General features: G+C 35.9%; 1 protein-coding gene across 3 annotated transcripts in view; it reads left to right on the top strand.

Moving 5' to 3' along the window:
* Window positions 1-20421, top strand: part of DOCK1 (dedicator of cytokinesis 1) — a 369359-nt gene that overhangs the window by 62991 nt on the left and 285947 nt on the right. For all 3 annotated transcript variants that reach the window (XM_063434591.1, XM_063434590.1, XM_063434592.1), the window contains exons 7-11: window positions 2959-3094; window positions 3422-3576; window positions 8757-8838; window positions 10622-10757; window positions 14935-15007. In XM_063434591.1, coding sequence (XP_063290661.1) covers window positions 2959-3094; window positions 3422-3576; window positions 8757-8838; window positions 10622-10757; window positions 14935-15007 — 582 coding nt within the window. The remainder of the gene's footprint in view (window positions 1-2958; window positions 3095-3421; window positions 3577-8756; window positions 8839-10621; window positions 10758-14934; window positions 15008-20421) is intronic.

Below are 20421 nucleotides of genomic sequence, written 5' to 3'. Positions count from 1 at the left end.
TAGCTTTGATAAATTGAATTAATGTGGGGAATGCACAAAATGCACTCATATAAAAATGCTGAATCATTAATAGATGATAAATAATGTAAAAATAATTTATAAATTAAAGTGAATACATTCTGTCTCTTTAAGTGTTATCACTCATATTTTTGCTACATATTAGATTTCAAAAAGCCTGGGCAGTGAAATTGTGAACCCTGAGATAAAAGGGGTTTATTGTTCCTTAAAAAAGGCATTTTACAACTGAGTACAAAATAAGGGTCAAAGCACAATGTATTAAATATTTTTTAATAAAGGTACATTGAACTGTTTACTTTTCTTGTAAGTATATGTTTATGTATGTGTGTAAATACTTTGTGCACAAATCACATCTAAAAATGCATTTTTGTTAAAGCTTCTAAATTGTATGTGCTTGAAAGATTTACTTATCGAAAGCTGCAGTGAATCATGTACGATTTTATGAATATCTGTAATTTGTTATTACCGTGAGATTACTTTTTTTGTAGGAGAAGATAGTGTTTGGGTATGCATTTTGCCTCTTAGCCTTTAAATCTATGAATGCTTCATGAAAATCCAATTTCAAGTTTGCTGCAGTGTGATATGGCAATTTTGCATTTCTTGGGTCTGTGTTTAGCTTTGCATAGAAACAGTCCGTAGACAGATCCTTGAATTCTTTTTCAGAGTACAGAATTTAAAACCTAACCTTCAACTCAATTAATGAATTCCTTGTTTGTTATTGTGTCTTGCCATATGGCAGTATTTGAAAACTGAGCATCTGGAGACTAGGCAAACTTTAAGCAAACAGGAAAAGACATACTGAGAGTTTGTTTTATTCCATAACTTCTGTTAGATGGAGTCAATACTTTGTGAAAATTGTATTTTCCTCTCATCCCATACCCCCCAAGAAACATATATATCATGCAAATCTAAACATGTATCCCATAACATTTTATAGTTCCCCCAGGAAGATAATTCAGGTTTATAAATATCATGTGAAAATAACTTTTTTTTTTTTTTTATAGGAGCCCCAACATTTGTATAAAATATCAAGTGTTCTTTAAAAGGTGCTCAATGAAAGAGCAGTGAAACTGGGCCAAACTGCTAAGCATCATACTCTTCTCATAAAATTGTGTTTTGCTTTAGGCTTTTTTTTTTAATGAATATGCTGTAAATGCAGGTCCAAGGTGTTGCAGTAAGCCAGCTATCAACGATGAGTTTGGGAATCCTGCAACATAGGAATAGGAATTAAAGGAACACTATAGGGTCAGGAGCACAAACATGTATTCCTGACCCTATAGTGTTAAGACCACCATCTAGCCCCCCTGATCCCTTCTTGCCTCCCTAAATATAGTAAAATATTACTTGTATTCAAGTCTGCAGCTGCTGCCTCTGCCACTGAACTGCTTCTGTCTGCTGACATCACCAGAAGTGGTGGCCTGAGCCAATCACAATGCTTACCCAAAGGATTGTCTGAGACTGTCAAGGAGGCAGATCATGGCCAGAGCCAGCACAAGCCAAATACAGCCCTGACCAATCAGCATATCCCCATAGAGATGATTTGAATCAATGCATCTCTATGAGGACAGTTTAGTGTCTGCATGCAGAGGGTGCTCCAGGAAGCACCTCTAGCAGCCATCTGAGGAGTGGCCAGTATAAATATCCGTAGGCTGTAATGTAAACACTGCATTTTCTCTTAAAATACAGTGTTTACTGCAAAAAGCATGAAAGAAATTATTCTACTCACCAGAACAAATACAATAGTCTGTAAACTTTAATGTTTTGGGAGCGTTATGGGTAGATTGTTTTTTTTTTTTTTTGTTTCTTAAACAGCTCTTTATTGAAAGTTTTGTGTGCATGTACAAAGAGGATACAAAAATACAATTATACATTTCATCATACAGTAAATTGTCTGGTCATGTTATCCTCAGTTTCGAAACTCCAGCAGAGATGACAAAATCGTTACATAACAACAAAAAGGGAGTTGGGGGAAGAGAGCAGAAAGGAGAATGGGGAAAAAATATATAATTAAAGTGGGAGGATGGACAAAAACACACACACACACACACACACACACACTCGTAACCCACCCTCAGATTTCTATGGAAAATGTAAGCTGTGAAGTAGACCTCATAGAGTTGTCACAGGGGCATCTGTAGGAGTTCTAAAGGGGAATGCCCCTTGAATCCCCAGTGTAATGGCTCTCCAACTTTTAATCGCCAATGAGTGAGATATGAGTGTATGGTTGTGTCCAGTAGAACTATTTTATTGACAATAAAGCCTCCTGCAATACATGCAACAGGATATAAAGTTTTCTCTTACAAGTGAAGGGTTCCCACCGATTTGTATATTTAGAATATGATGCATATTGCCATCCTTTATATCCTATTGCTACATTAACTGCAATTTATCAGCATGTGTTAAGACTTTCTGGTGCTCAAATTGGTCATAATTTGTACTATACTCTTGTGTGAGGGCTTTCTCTCTCTTCCACTTGAACTAAAGTTTACAAAACTGGTGAGAATTAATGTACATAGCTATTTCTCAAGCATGTGGACTTGAGCACATCAGCCATCTTTTTCAAGGGTGCCAATGTCGTTAGTCCTCCTGCTTTAGTAACTTCCACTCTTCTTGAAAGGTTTTCTATTAGATGTAGGGACAATTTGCTGCAGGGCCAAAAAAATCCCATAGACTAGAATGAGAGACTACTAATTGGTAAATCACTTTCCTGGTATGGAAATAGTCTGCATCATGCAAAATGTCATCCATGCTAAACCAAACACGGTAGCACGAGCGTCTATTATTGTTACTGTTCATGCTTGAATTGTGCATAACAAATACACGACCAGTTGCAAACACAGATTATAATCCATCTATTGAATGGAATGCAAGCCTTGTCAGAGAGGTATAGAGAGGTAATCTCGCAATGATTTTACATTGTTCCTTTGCACATTTGTTTAGGATCCTTGACTTGGATTTGGTTGTCCGAGATGAAGATGGGAATATTTTAGATCCAGAACAAACCAGCACAATTAGCCTTTTCAGGGCCCATAAAATCGCATCTAAGCAAGTTGAGGAAAGGATCCAGGAAGAAAGGGTAAGCATGCTAAAATATTCCTCTTTTACTTAAGTGCTTGTTTGATAGACGACTTAAACAAGTGTACAGTGAATTTTGGTGTTGTACGTTTAGTAGGTCTACATGGCTTATTTTCAGGGAGATGGATATTTCGGCTTGTATAATTTACTGAAAAACTATATAGACATTGGTTTATACTTTAAAAATACTTGTGATAAATATACATTAGTAAATAGTTTCATAATGCACGTTAGATAAGTGTTGCCCAATTACTAATGCATATAAACAATGTATCACATCATAACCATTGTTTTTGTTTTTTTTTGTTTTTTTAAATGTTTGCTTCAGTCCCAGAAACAGAATGACATCAATCGACAAGCAAAATTTGCTGCCACTCCTTCCTTTGCCTTGTTTGTCAACTTAAAAAATGTAGTTTGCAAAATTGGAGAAGATGCTGAAGTACTGATGTCGCTTTATGACCCTTTGGAATGCAAGTTTATCAGGTAAATTGCACTTTTCAGTAAACAATAGGTATGTAGTGTGTTTCCATGTAGGGTGCTCTAACACACCCATTATACATCGTTTTTTTAAATAGATTAGAATTACTCATGCAAATAGATATCTAGTACAGATTCATATTTTTCAAGGAAGAGAAACATCATCATCATCAGCAGCAGCAGCAGTGTCAAGAATGGTTTATTAATTGTGCCTTATTTTATACAGCACACATTAGATCCCATCATCCTTTTGAAGTGATTGAATTTTAACACATCTGTCCCTTGTCTCCAAGTTTCTTGTTTGACTAGTTTTTTTGTTTTTGTTTATTTTATAGCTTACTTTATTTAAAACACGCTATTCCTAATGCTATAGCTTTTAGTTACCTTTTCTAGGTACCGTGTGATGGTTTGTAAGGTGAGGTTTACTTATCTTTTTGCCCTAGCCTTCCTGGTTTCCATCTTGCTGCTCCACCATTTGGCTGTGAGCATCAGTGTAGATGATCTCAACCAATATCATTGCTTTGCCATATGAACGCATTGGGAGGATAGTGCACATGTGCAGCAGAACACTGCACCTCGCCAATCAAATGGTCTCTATGAGACCATCTGATTTAAATAGCCAAGTTTGACTCCTCTATTGGCACAGAAGTTCATGTTTACCCTGCAGTGTTAGCATTGCTATTTCTAATGAATGGCAATGGTTTCAGTTGCAGGTCTAAACAGACAGGGACATGGCACCCTGACCACTTCAATAAGATGACCTTTACGTCTTCAGCTTTCCAAATCATGGTCCCACTGCAGTTGGGTTTTTCACCCAACCTTATTCTGCAAAACCGCCCACCTAAAAGTAATGAATTATTTCCATTTCACTAAATCTTGTTTCTTATCATCCTTCCTTATCTATATGTCAGGCATTTTCCATTTTTAAAGTGAAAAAAACAGTAGTATACCAACTAACCACAAGTAATAAATCTACTAAATTGAAAGGGTCCCAGGTGAACCTCACTAACACCCAAAGTAGGAAACAAACAGCAACAAAGTGGAAACCACATTCAAATAAGCATAAAGTTGAAATACAACCTGGAGAATATATCCAATATTGGAATATTCTATATAAGGATATAATAAAATCTGAAATGATAAAAAATATATATCATAGCGTAACACAATTAAGGTATAATGGTGAAATGTGAAGTAAGTAATGCACTCACAAACGAAAGTATAAATCAGGCCTCTCACCCCCCCTGGGGTATATGCAGTATTGGACTTGATAGTAGATCCAAACATAGAAGTGTCTTCAAAGAAATTGTTAAAAAGAGCCATACATGGTGAAGTATGTATAAAAAATATATAAAAGGAATTTATTGGTTACACTTACAGACATAAAGTAGTGGTAAGCATGTCTCCACTCTCAGTGGAACTGGAAAGCAGTGTGAAGATCACAAGCACAGGTCCAATTGGAGCAGCAGAGTACAGGAACAATAAATGAAAATAAAATACAATAAAATAAGAAACAATTCAAGAAGTCCAATATCCAACGCATTTCGTCCGTAGAAAGTAAGGGACTTCTTCAGGGATATATCATTTTCCATTTTTACATGGTACTCCATTACATTATTTGTCTTCTTATGCATTCCGCTGTCATCGTGGTCAGACATTATCTCGGTTGTGTTTTGGGTTCCCTTTTTTATTCCGCGTATAACCTTTACCTGGGACATCTCATAGTTATCTGGTCTCCACTATCACTTATATGAAAGAAAACAAAAAATAACACTGATCTATAATTATTTATGCTTTTTCTCACCTAGAACAAGTCATAAAGCTTGATATTGCCTTACTGGAATACTCAGTGTTGACTAAAATGATTTTAAGACTGACCTTTTTATCTTTTCACCAAAATATCCACAAACCTCAGTTTAACTCCTTAAGGACCACACGTCATGTGTCCTTAGGGGGTTAATATAACTGTGAATTCACCCATATTTTTGTTTAACATTATTTTTTTTTTTCTATGTTTCTTCAAGTGTTCAGTTTACTTGGTTTTCATACCTGTCCTTAGAGTAATATAAAATAGTTTTTATTTTGCAATGGCATTTGAATACGGAATTACATTGATGTACTGCCTACAAGTGAAAAAGTCCGTACAGAAGAGAGAAAAAAAAAAAAAAAGAGTTGCATAAGGCACAAGTGAGATATATTGCAAAGAAATTCATTGCTAAACCTTCTGGCATGCAAAAGATTAAGCATTCTTTGCAAGCAGATTACAATGTTCTCTTTGTAATAAACATTTGTGCATTTTCTGGCACAAAAAAAAAAGCCATCCAGATATCAAATAACAAAAACATTCCAGTGTTGTTTTGTAAACTATGCACTTTTTAATAGAATATTTATCTACGGAGTATTTGAAATTAGAATTTATTTTTTGGTGTGTGTGTTTCTTTGACTTTTTTTATATAATGCGTTTCAAAGTTTAGTTCTATTTATGAATGCCCAGTAAATACATTAATATAAAATATTGAAGTTATTCCTTCTGTTTTTTTCATGGCTGCTATGCTGGCATCAGAAATGGCTACAGAACCAATGGCGGCTGGTTAAATTTTAGGATGGTGGGGTTCCATACTCCTCCCCCTGGAATTTGACTCTGCCCCTGAACTCTGTAGTCACTGTTTTCTATCCTGTAGCATCTGCATACCCTTAATGATAGTCCCCATACAATACACAGATGCATACAATAGAGATGTGTATAAAATACCCAGAACTCGTTATAATATAGAGATAGTCTTACAATACTTAAAGCCAGGTTCAATATAGAGACCTTTATGCAATACACAGAACCAAATACAATACAGAGATACCCATACTTGACAATAAAAAGATACCAATACAATACTCTGAGCTGAGTTTAATATAGAGATCGTCATATAATATACAGAATAGGGCCCGACATAAATTACCCATAAAATACACATTTGGGTAAAATACAGAGATAACCATGCCACAGACAGAGCGGAGTACAATACAAGTATTTTTAATTTTATTTATTAATTTTCATTTTACAAGAAGAATTCTCTACTCGTGGCTAGATAGCAGGGCCACTTAGGTCATAAGAAGATGAATATTGCACCGAACAGACAAAAAGCTGGCGCTTTATTAGGATTTTCTTTTTTTTAATATTTGCAGTGGGAAGTAGCGTGAACTTCAAAACCATTGACATTCACTAATTAGGCTGTTATTATGCCTCATTTAATTAAATAACATTTATCTGAGAGTCACAGGAAAAAGTCAATAGCATGTATAATTTGTCTCTATATTTTATATACCTACCTTCCTTCCTATGAAAAACCTGTTTTCTGGTGCTCCAGTGCTAAAACACAAGCGTTTGACAAAATGTACTAAATATATATATGTATATATGTATATATATATATATATATTTGAATTTTGCAAAACTGAAAAATAAATTGCATTACTGTGATGTCAATCCCCAGCTATATCTCTCCTCCCCGGACCTCTCCCCTGCTGTCCTGCAATGTGTCACTGCTTGCCTTTCTTCCATGCCTGACAAGTTAGTTGTATCTACATAAGTCCATCCTTGCAAGCACGCTGTCTTGGCGTCATACTTGACTCTGGCCTCACATCCAGTATGTTGCCAAATCCTGTAGATTACATCTTAAAAACATAGCCCATATCTGCCCCCTTTTCACGCACAACGCTACCAAGGAGCTTGTCCATGCTCTAGTAATTTCCCACATGGATTATTGTAACCCTCTCCTGATTGGTCTTCCCAAAAGCCATATTGCCCCTCTACAGTCTGTAATGAATGCTGCCGCTAGACTGATTTTCCTCTCTAGTCAGTCCTCTCACACCTCTGTCAGTTCTTACATTGGCTTCCTGTATCCTATAGGAGTCAATTCAAAGTGATACCCCATACCTATAAAGCACTGAACAATTCTAGCCACTCTTATATCTCATCACAGATCCATAGGTATGCCCCTTCTTGGTCTCTCCGCTCTGCCCGTGACCTTCTCCTGTCCGCTGCTCGCACCCATATGGCCAACTCACACTTGCAGGACTTCTTGCGGGTGGCTTCCTTCCTATGGAATAGCCAGCCTACCGCCATCAGACTCTCCCCTAGTCTTCAATCATTTAAGAAGGGCCTTAAAACCCATTTCTTCAGGAAAGCGTATGGCCTTCCAGACTAATCTCTACCTCACATACCTGTCTCTTGCTCTCTCCTCAAGGGCAGCACTCTACTCTCTCCTCCAGCTCTGCTTCTCTCCCACCTTATTTGATTGCTATTTCCTGTTCCTGTAAGCTCGTTTGAGCAGGGCCCTCTTTCCCGTACGTTTTTTGTAATTGTCCTATTTATAGTTAAATCTCCCCTCTCATAATATTGTAAAGCACTACAGAATATATTGGAGCTATATAAATGGTGGTGATAATAATAATAATTATTTAAATAAATTAAATCTCTGCTTAGAAACTCTTTTTTTTCTCTGTATTAGTTAATGTACAAATTTTTGTGTTGTGTTTTACACCCCACCTCCTATAGACTGTAAGCTCGTTTGAGCAGGGTTCTCTTCAACCTATCGCGTTCCTGTAAGTTTTCTTGTAATTGTCCTATTTATAGTTAAATCCCCCCTCTCATAATATTGTAAAGCGTTACGGAATCTGTTGGCGCTATATAAATGGCAATAATAATACTATAAAATAGATACAAATTAAAATAATAAATAATTTAGAAGTAAGTATCTTGAATTACACAGTTCACTTTGTATCCGTAAGTCCTCTATCTTCCACATACACAAATCACCAGTTTTTTTAATGGTTGTCTGATTTTATATCCACTACTAGTGTAGCCTGTAGAGTTAATCTATTAACCATATCATCTTGGTTAAGGATGACCAAATCAATGGAAAATATACACAATAGCTTGACATTGACTGTTTTTTTTTAACCCTGTGCCCAACTTTAGTAAGGCATTACTTCATTCTTGTTTGTAGATATAGGAAGGGTAGGGTTATGCATTAATATATTTAGGTGTAGGCTGCAGGGTTAGACATGGGACATGTTAAAAATGTTTATAGTTCAATGTCAACAGAATCAATTTACCTTGTAATCGGGTATTGAATTTTTCTGTTTCATTAACACATTTTGTTTCATTTTTTTTCCCCTCCTTCTTACAGTGAAAACTATTTGGTGCGTTGGGCGAGTTCAGGCTTGCCGAAAGACATTGAAAGACTACACAATCTGCGAGCTGTTTTTACAGTATGTTTTTGCTGATTTTTGCATTATCCTCCATAGTTTCACATTTAAACAGCAGGAGATACAGATGTTCCAGTAAAACAGGTCCCCACCTCTCGTATGCAAGCACGACCTTTTACTTTAATATTTTTTTTTATATATATATAGAATCTGTTAGCATCAGCAGATTTGTCAACCAAAATTAGCAAGCATGTTAATGGTTTCAAAAAGTAATACCCTTAAAATGACATTGTGACGTATTTTATGAGCAAATGTATTGAGGTCCAATGCTGTCCAGTTAAAAATGATGATTTAACTTTTCTTATTAAAAACCTTTATATTAAAATCTGGTTTGATAGCAGCTCACATACAATATTTTATTGCAGTGATTCGAACCAAAGTTCCCTGAATATCTTCTAATTAGACACAATGAAAGAATATCAATGATCGAGTACATATTAGATAATAAGTGGCTCCTTTACTGCAGATTGTGCAGAAACTGCAGTACTAGGGCAAAGTTCTGGAAGAAAACTATAATTGCCATGGAAACCAGTGAGACGTTGCTGCTGATAAATAAGTAAAATAAGACTTGTTTTGTTTATTATTATTACAATTTATTACATTTTCCCGCTATGTCCTTGAATTTAATTTAACATAGATTTTTAAGGAGATGGAGACCTTTTACAGTGTCTGGGTCAATCAAAATGAAAATTCCAAGAAATGTTAATGTTTCTTTTAGCATGTAAATATGTTAAGAATAGTGTTTTTGTTACTTGGGTGCCAACCTGTGTGACCAAATCACTTTGTGTGTATGTTAATTTCTTTAAGACTAAACTTGTTCAGCATTTTTTTTTTTTTTTTATATCTTTTTGTTCCTCTGTCGGCGTCATCTGCTACAGAGGCTAAAACACAAACATTTTACGCTTTACCATGTTAGGATAAATGTTTATTATATTGATTTTGCTGGGGTTTAGTTGCTGTAAACAATAGCGCAACCAGTAAATGAATACCATAAATATTATACAACCATTATTGTAACAGTAATTAATTAAATCTACTACTGCTTTAAACTGTCCTGGATTGTTCGTATTTGCTTAGAAGGGTTAACAAGAATACATAGAAGTAAAATTATATTGTTTAATTTAAAGGGATTTAGCCACTTTTCTGGATCATCACTCGAGCTTGTGTTAACCTATTCTCGTGTGATGCCTAGTATTCTTTTAAATGCATATTTAATAAGGTTTAGCAAACATTACCAAACATCAGCTAAAATGCACAGCCAGTGCATTGGAAGGGAAGACACATGAACCTGGAAGGAACACTTTTTTTAATAAAATCTAGAAAAGTCTCCAGTGGAATGTACTTACTGGTTTCACTGGTTCCCATGGCGATTGCGCCTCTTTTAGTACTTGGCACCATTTTCAGATTGCAATAGTTAGTTAAGGCAGCAAGACATCCAGAATTGACCTCTTTCTGTAATAGCAGGAATCATGGGGAAAGTAAGTATCTCGTTCAAACTGCAGTGCATATTACCTTGTTCTGTTGGCAGAGGCAGACGGGTTTTATATACCTGTCTGCTTGCAGCCTGACAAGTTTGAGAATATAAAAAAAATAGGAATGTGGGGATTCTTTAAAATAATTAAAAGTGAATTATTTGGATATGCCTATATTGGACAGAATAAAGTGAAGCCAACAAGCGCTGTAAATAATTATGACCAAGCAGTGTTGAAGTATTTTTGTACCACGAGCTATTATCAGCATTGTCTGATTGCTTTAAAATAATTAACCGCAATAATATTTTTTTCAGGATCTTGGAAGCAAAGATCTGAAGAGAGAAAAAATAAGCTTTGTGTGTCAGATCGTAAGAGTGGGACGTATGGAACTGCGAGACAACAATACAAGAAAGCTGACATCTGGCCTTAGGAGACCGTTTGGTGTAGCGGGTAATTGAAAACAAGGATTCTTCTTTTCTTTATTAGATATTTAAATCATTTAATTAGAACACATGGCTTTCTTTTTTTTTTTTTTTTTTCTTTTCTCTCTGCCATTCATTCTCCTGACACCACTAAGAATTGTCTTCATTATGTGCTATACAAAGGTTTGACAAAGGTTGCTATGGACACTCCAAATCACTAATTTCCAAAGGTGTGGATAGAGCATATCTTCTGTCTTACTTTATAAATGTGCAGATATTGAGAGAAAGGTTGCACCCTTCCAGCTGCCTGATTGACTCTTCATTACTCACTTTGAGCAAAGAGTCAATCAGACAGCTGGTTCAATGCTTCTCTGTGAAGCATTCTATTGGCAGAGTGCAGTGATTGCCATGCACCATGAAACTACAGTGCTTCTATATGAAAAGCATTGGATTGGCTCACCAGAGGCATGGCAGAGTGGTGGGAAAGAGACTTTCACAACTGGATTAGAGGTAACTAACTTTTTGTGATTTATATATATATATATATATATATATATATATATATATATATATATATATTTCTTTTTATTGCAACATGAAGGGGTTCCTAAATCTCAATGGACAACCCAAGATTCCAGTATTCAAAATAAATTGGATTTATTCCTGATACTGTTTTTTCCCATTAGGAGTATCTCGAGGAGTATGTGTACAAGGATCATTGGAACTCCTCTACACATGCTCTTGGTATATTACCTCTGTCAGTCAGTCACTGGCATAAACTCAGGTTTAAGTGAAGCATTTTATACAGAGCTTATTGACATTCAGTCTGTTCCATGGAAGTAGGGTTTGAGGTTATGGGTACTTTTTCCACCCAGATCCACCTCGTATTCCTTTAAAAATGGGGAAACTCTTCTTACAAGTCATAACAGGTGCCTTTGGTGGATGTACTTGTCCATTTTGGTTGTATCCACTCCAATCCCGCCCTTGTAGGAAGGAAACCTATCTGAAAAAGTAATGGAAAAGCTACCACATATGAACTTCGTAGAAAGGAACACAAAGAAATCTGATTATAAACCTAATTCAGACAATAATATTGTACATCTTTGTGGATGAGCTATGACTATAAAGTGATGCTATAGATGAGGTTATGGATTTTCCTTTTATGTGGGTCAGTTTTATGAAAGATTCACTAACACACATATGGATCTTTGATTCAAAGTCTTTGAATGGAATTCCTTATTATTTAGCAAAGTAATGGAAGCAATAAGTTAATCTATTTTAAGAATATTCCATAAATGGTGTTAAATGGACACTCTGAACTGGAGCTGACTTTCCTGTGTTAATGTAGTATGGAGCTAATGCAATAGAAACACAACATAAATACACCAATAATACCCACCTCTGGATGTCTTTCATTTGCTGAAAATACATACTATTGTATGATGGAACATTATAACATTGCATAATATGCTGCTGCACAGCAGAACCTTTTGGTATATGTACAATAACAGATTATACTGTACTGATTTGCACTGGTCTATTCATCAGTGTGCCCTCTCACATTCCAATCCACGTTCTTTTAAGTGAAAAAGCTGGAGCAGCCATTGGACAATATGTGCATATAGAACACCTAATCTGAGATTGTTTGAATTCTATCCATGTTTTTTTATTGTAATTTTTTGAGTCTGCACTTCATCACCCTTAACTTTTATTTGTAAAGCATTCTGTGATTTTTGAGACTACTTCCATTTAACTATTAAATCATTTTTCAGTTGTTTTATATATATATATATATATATATATATATATATATATTTTTTTTTTTTTTTTTTTTTTTAAGTATAATGTTAGATCTTTTTTGGAGCTCTTAAAAAAAATAAATAAATAAAAAAAATTGTCTGAAAACTCACACATAAATTCTAATTGTCAAATCTATTTTATAGCTAATACATACTTCTAATTGGAAATTAACCTTGAATGACTGTATTCCTAACACTATTGTGCCCTCTAATCCCCACCTTCCTTGCATTTAGGGCTGGGCTGGGAGGCAATTGCCCCCCAGGTCCCCCTTAATCCGAGGCCGTCCGCATCCAGTAAAATAAGAAAAAATCTGAATCCTCTGCCTCTGGCTGGGGACTCGGATTTTTCAACTTGCCTCTCTCCCTGCAGACAGGAGGGGGCATGACTTTCACAGGCTCTTCTCACAGGACCGCTGGGGAGTCTGGAAGAAAAGCAGAGGAAGTCACGCCCCCTCCTCCTGACCTCATCAGGAGAGGCTGACTTCACTGACTGCTGTATGTTGGCTGCTGCTCCTCCTGGCTCCTGTCCACCCCTCCCTGGTCTAAGGTAAGACTCAGGGAGGGGAGAATATACTTTAGTTTTTTTTGTTTTGTTTTTTTTATTCCCCTTCCACAGCCTCTGTCCCCCTTCCTCAGCCCCTGTCCCCGAACTCCTGTCCCCCTTACTCAGCTCCTGCCCCCCCCGCCCGCTCAGCTCATGCCCCCCCACCACAGCCCCCATAACATTCCCACTACAGCTCCTCTCCCCCAATTGCAACCCATATCACCCACACCACAGCCACTTTCTCAAATTGTAGCCATCAACCTAATTCAGCCCCTATCCCTCACTACATTTCCTAACCCCTCCATTTACAGCCCCTGTCCCCCCACTACAGCCCCTAGCTCCCTACTACACCCAGTCCCCTGTCTACTGGTTGGTGTGTGTTGGTATGTCTGTGTGTGTGTGTGTGTGTGTGTTGGTATGTCTGTGTGTGTGTGTGTGTGTTGGTATGTCTGTGTGTGTGTGTGTTGGTATGTCTGTGTGTGTGTGTGTTGGTATGTCTGTGTGTGTGTGTGTTGGTATGTCTGTGTGTGTGTGTGTCGGTATGTCTGTGTGTATCTGTGTGTCAGTGTGATGTGCGTGTCTGTGTGTGGGACAGTTTGTGTGTGTTTGTGTGTGGCTGTGTGTGGGCCAGTTTGTCTGTGTGTGTGTGTGTGTCAGTATGCCTGTAACTGTGTGTGTGTGTGTGTGTCTCAATATGCCTGTAACTGTGTGTGTCTGTCAGTAAATATTTGTTAGTATGTGTCAAATCAAAAGTGTATGTGTGCCTGTCAGTGAGTGTGTCACTGTGTGTGCCCCCCCCCCCCTCAATCACATGGGAAAGGTGTTTTTGCTCTCCTCTTGGAGCAATGGGCCACTTAACTGGATTTGCCCCCCCGGCCTAAGGTTGACGGCCCTCCCCTGCTAGCAGCACCCTCCACCCTTACATGTAAAGGGATACAAAACCCTTAAGTTACTTACTCAATGTCCCTTGGCACTGGGATGGCGCTCCACCTACTCCTACCTCATTCGATGGGGGGACTTATGTGCATGTGTGGCATACATACTTTATGGGGCTTTCACTGACGCTGGATGTCCTAATGCTGTCTGATTGTCAGCCACTGGAGCAGTCTTAGTCTTCTCTAAAACTGCAATGATTTACAATGCAGGACTAAGGGGCACAGGGGCACTGTACATAGACCACTTCAGTGAGCTGAAGTGGTCTGGGTGACTATAGTGTTCTTTTAAATTGAACTCCTTTTTGATTTGATGTTTTCATCTTTCTATAATTTTCTTCCCATCCTGAATATATTAATTTCTGCATTTGCGTAGAAAATGGTCTAAAGTATATCATTACAAATGTACAGCTAATTATTACCTGTATTTCACATACTGAATTATAAATGTATATTGGTTTAAATATTGGTATAAGCAAATGTGTTGTAACTATTATTTCACAATGAGTCATATTTATCATGGCAAAATAGTGCTATTTAGGGTTCTAACTTTTGCAAAACATTAATTTGGTTTCTGTAGTGATTACCTCTAATTTAACATTATTCACCAGAATATTGCCTCTTTTTGCCTTGCTAAATATGACCATTATTGCATATACACAGGTCAGCCATGTGGGGTGCATAATCCAGAGAGAAAGCTTGACTGCATGGCTGATATTTACTTAGATGGTGAAATTAAGGTAATTTATTATTGACATATTTCGTATCTCTGCATTCATTACGCTGGGTCGGTAAACTTATTTTAACTTGCACATTTCCTGCTGACCTTGCATGCGTATTCATAGAAGATTTAGAGTGAAATAACTACATTTTATTAAAATATGTTCACAAATCTTGTTTAATCTGGCTTTACATTGTTTTTTCTTTTAGTGATGGACGTAACTGACATAATTACTGGAAAGGTTGACGATGAAGACAAACAGCATTTTATACCTTTTCAACCGTAAGTTTAACAACTGTTTCAAAATCTTTTTTCTATTTTTTATTTTTTAGGAATATCGGAACGTGTGTAAAGAGCACAGATCGGGCAAAAGTAATCGATCTGTGCTCTTTACACACATTCCGATATTCCAGTAGGAATGATTCCATCACATGAAGCATTTTGCCCCCAAATGCCCTCTTTCTCTCTAGTTCTTTTGTCATATTTCTCTCTCGTTCTTTTGTCATATTTCTCTCTCATATGCCTTTCTTTATCCTCACTCATTCACTCTCTCCTCTCTTCTTCTCTCTTGTTCACTTACTGTACTATAGATGTAGAAATTGGGCCTGACAGATGCTCCTGTACCAAGACTCCAAAAAGTCTAGAATGCTCTGTACATTTTGAAACAAGGAACTTTAGAACTTTTTTATTTTTTTAAATGACTTTTGTTTTTCTTTCTTTCTTTAAACAAGCTATCATCATATTGCAACCATAACTACTACTGAGCTAGTTACACAGATAACCATGTTAAGATTGTGTAATGTGTTGTGTATAGTGGCTGAGTTTGCCTTATTACAGTAAATCTGCACTAGGTTCCTACACACTTTATCTACTTAACCCCTTAAGGACACATGACATGTGTGACATGTCATGATTCCCTTTTATTCCAGAAGTTTGGTCCTTAAGGGGTTAAAGGAACACTATAGGATCAGGAACACAAACATATATTCCTGACCCTATAGTGTTAAAACCATCTAGCCCCCTGGCCCCATCTTGCCTCCCTAAATATAGTAAAATCTTACTTGTATTCAAGTCTGCAGCTGCTGGCTCTGCCCCTGATCTGCCTGCTTGACAGTTTAAGCCAATCCTATAGGGATCTCCGCTGACATCATCACAGGTAGTGGTCTAAGACAATCACATAGGATTGGCTGAGACTGTCAAGGAGGCAGATCAGGAGCAGAGCCAGCACAAGTCAAACACAGCTATGGCCAATCAGCATCTCCTCATAGCGATGAATTGAATTAATGCATCTCCATGAGAAAAGTTCAGTGTCTGCATGCAGAGGGTGGAGACACTGAATGGCAGTGCTGCTCACTGTGCAGCACTGCCCCAGGAAGCACCTCTAGTAGCTATCTGAGGAGTGGCCAGCAGAGTTATCACTAGGCTGTAATGTAAACACTGCATTTTCTCTGAAAATACCATGTTTACAGCAAAAAACCTGAAGGGAATGGTTATCCTCACCAGAATAAATGCAATAAGATGTAGTTGTTCTGGTGACTATAGTGTCTCTTTAACATGTGCATGTTAAAGGGCTATACACAGCATTATTTTGTGTTTAATGTGTTTAGCAGTTAATGAAGCACAAACAATAAATATGTAAAATTTTATAATTTTTTTCATACTCATACAATTATTTGCAATTATTAAACTAATTGGTTAATACACCACATTTGTAAGACCTTCAGAATGGTTATAATGTAATTTAATGTTAAATAAGATTTTTCTTATAAGGGACAAATCTGCTCTGCCATTATTTCTAATCCTATTTATAGACTTGTAATGTCAAGTATGTATAATTTTCACTAGCTTAAGGCGTGCACACAAATATTATTATATGATTGCTTGCTAATTGTTACACTGGTATATCCTGCATAATTTATTAAACCATCTGTTATGTGGTCTGATATAATGATAGTAAATTGGCATTGTACATTCATTTGCATGAATTGCTGCCTTAAACCTGTTAGCCTATATTCTTGTTTTATGTATCACATATTTACAGTGAGTGCAGTGTAGACACTGTGCAGGTGTTATTAAATTAATACAATCATAAAAATGTTGCTCACTTATTTGATATTCTTTTTGAATGTAAGCAATGCATTATGCAAGCAACTCCAGGCCTTAAGGACTGCACTCAGGGTTTGAATATATTAATAACCATCTAGGACCAATCTAAGAAACTGTTACTAACTTTTTAACAGGAATATTTAAAAATCTAAGCCTCGAAGCTTAGAGTTGAGCTACTAAAGTGTAGTAAAATGCTACTGGCGTAAATATTAGGCTCTTGAGTTTTTTTTATTTGAACTTTAAAAAAAATTGATAATGTATGTAAAAATAATTAAGCGTGCATTTCTATAACTCTAAGTTATTTTCCTTTCTTTTCTTTTCTTATTATGACATGTAGTACACCGCAAAGCCACAAAATAGTTTACTCCATAGAAATACACTAAATATTCCCTTTCTGTCCGCTTGCATTCACGTGTATGAGAGGAGGTCTCTGCTCCAGTTTATAGCTCCTTTCTAAAGGTTTTAAGCCAAGAATAGATCTTTAAATTCTGCCTATTGTAGCAGTGTATTTTGTATCTTTTATTTCATGTTTTGTGAGGATATTTATGGGGTGATAAATATTAAAATAATACTCATAAAAATTATCAAAAAATAATGTAATATTTTTTATTATATCAAAATTGATATCTTGGCACTCTTTCCCCCGAAAATGATAATATAAAGCTGAGAATTACCCACGATTTTAATTCTCTTAGATCTTAGAGGAAGCTTCACTAGAGGATTTTGACTTCATGCAGTAAATCACAATTTCATTATAAAAATATGATTTATGGTGACAATAATGATTAAAAATAATATATGTAACATGCGTGACAATAATCAGTGACTATTTTGGTATAACATAGGCATACAATATAACAATGGTTTAAATACAATACAGCGGCTAAAAGCAACTAGTTGTCAAAAGATTTATGATAGGGCACTTCACTTAGAAAACAACTTTACAGACAGAAGGCAAAACTTCACAGAACACAACAGTGCAGCGAAAAGCAATAAAAACTTCGGCTGATGGTTAGACCACACTGAATTTACCCTTTCACTGCTGGCTACAATCCTCATAGGCAATATATCCTATTATTTTGTAACTTTACAATAAAGTAATGTTTATACCAGATCATTAATCATTCCTAGAACCAAATTACTAAGAATATTTCTACTCGATTTTACATTTGCCGAATTTTAACTTTCCTAAATAAGATATACTATCTCTTATTTCAGAACAAGTCAATACATCTGGATAAAATGTGGCATGCTAACCTTTTGGTAAATATTACTGTTGATATATGGTTATCTTTATTCCACCTGCAGGAATGCAATTTTTATAACCATATATTCCTTAGCTAACTAAGATTTCTAATGATTGAAATCTGACCAGATTTATCCAGATATATATTCCTGCTATTAGTAGAATTTTAATTAATTAGAATTAATTAAATAAAACCAGCATAATTACCAGTTAGGTTGTAGATTTTCTTATCAGAGGTGTAGATCTGTCCCAGGAATTGAATGAAAGTATGATGTATAGAGGATTGTATGGAAATGGAAAATATTAAGAATTAGGTGTGTTTAAGAGAGAGTTGATAGTTTCTTGAGTACAGTCCATGTGTTTCAAAGAGGTTGAGTGTGGTTCAAAGAGTATGAGTGTCCCAAAGAGCTCCCTTTGTCCTTACTTTTTAAAGGGCCAAACTCTCTGCACATCACTAATTGATAGGACCAATGGGGAACTGTAGGTGTGTCTTCCCTAAGACTATAATCTAAATTTTGGTCAGTAGATGGCGCAATTACATCACCAAAAATTTCCATTTGCCTTTATGCATAATGGGTTAACTGGTTTTGATGATTCGTTTTACATCATATTCTTGAGTATTTTATGACTGCTATTAATCGCAGGACATGTCACTTCAAAGCATTGGTTCACTCTTATGCCAGACAGAGCGTGGGCAATTTCTATCGTAATTCTAAAATTGACACCTCCTAACCTTAATTTCACCCTGTTTTTTTTTAGAAAGTAAAATTAATTACTTAGTGTTATCTGTCATTGGTGTCTGGCTTTCTTGTGTAAAGCTGTGTGTAAGATTTTTTTTATTCCACTAACATTATTAAATATGATATGTATCCATGAATGGTCTATATTATTAACATGATACTAATTATATGTGATTAATATAATAATAGTAATTATATGTGGATAGTGTGTATATGTATATAAAATTATGTATACATTTGTCTCTGGGTTAGTATTCCATCCCCCTTCTGCTGTTAGACATTGTTTATCTTGTTTACATAACGCATTCCTTAGCTCAGACTTGAATGAATAGACTGATATAAAGAAATTCTGTGTCTTTCTTAGCCTTGTAATACACATATGGAGCCACCTATATTCTGAGTGTGACTGGCAATGTACACTTTTAATTTCTGTCTTAATAAAATGTCTGCCAATATAAATATACTGACATAACCCCCTTTAGTGGTTAACATATCAATGATTAATTTAGTCTATGAATAAGCACTACAGAAGTTACAAGACATATTGTGCACTCATATCACTTCTTCTGGCGTCAGGCCTCTGCATGTAATGAACATTGTTTCATATTGTTGTACCTGTAAGAGCCTTTGAACCTTACACTTAGTACAATCAACCATATTACCATTAATATCATTGTAAACCCAATAACAATTTTCACATGGATGAACTCTCATTTAAAAAAAAAGTGTCAAGAAGTGAATAGTATCAAAAATATAGTTTTTGATACTATTCACTTCTTGACACTTTTTTTTTTAAATGAGAGTAAATATTTTGTATTGTAAAGAACTGTCAGGGTTATAGTGCCATTAATACAAACCTTCAGAGTAGATAAATTGCTAATTTAAATCATTAAGGAATCTCAATGATGTATTCTATATGTCTGTGCAATTTTATGCTACAGGCAGTGCTACACTGAGACATTTACTCGGAAAATCCAGCTTGTAGTATATTAGAACACTACAATCACCCATGCCAAACAGACGTACAAGATACCCTTAAAAATATAGTCGTTAAATTTATTTAATATTTTAAATTAGTTTAATATTATTTCGTAAGGGGACATTGCAATAATAACACATTAATAGGACCATCAGTGCGATTTTCTGTAATCTTAGACAATTTGCTATATAAATGCAAATTTTTCTTAATTTTATTGAGCAATTCAAAATGCGCAACGCACTTGTTAAGCGATATTCCATTTTATGTCTGGTCTTATTCTTGTACTCTTGTGTACAGTTAATAGTTTGTTTTATGTGTATTGTAATTTACATTCATTTACATTCCATTTGTTGGTTATAAATACTATGGCATTTCCCAGTAAAGTAAGCTGAAGATAGATTTTCTTTTCCCTTTTGCGAGTGTGCTCATCCGTGGTTGAAAATAACATTTAGTAAAAGATGTCTTTCTCGATGGACACTTTAAGCATTTAAAAGCCATGTGAGTGTGCGTGCATCCATCGGCATATTCCCCCTTCCCGATCTCGAACTCATAGCAAGCCTCTTTGTAATGTCTGTTCGTTTGCGTGAAGTCACTTGCCACCAACACAACAGATGTTAAAATGCTC

This window comes from Pelobates fuscus, chromosome 10 (genome assembly GCF_036172605.1).
Source record: "Pelobates fuscus isolate aPelFus1 chromosome 10, aPelFus1.pri, whole genome shotgun sequence".
Lineage (NCBI taxonomy): Eukaryota > Metazoa > Chordata > Amphibia > Anura > Pelobatidae > Pelobates > Pelobates fuscus.
This window is presented reverse-complemented; position numbering and strand designations above follow the sequence as displayed.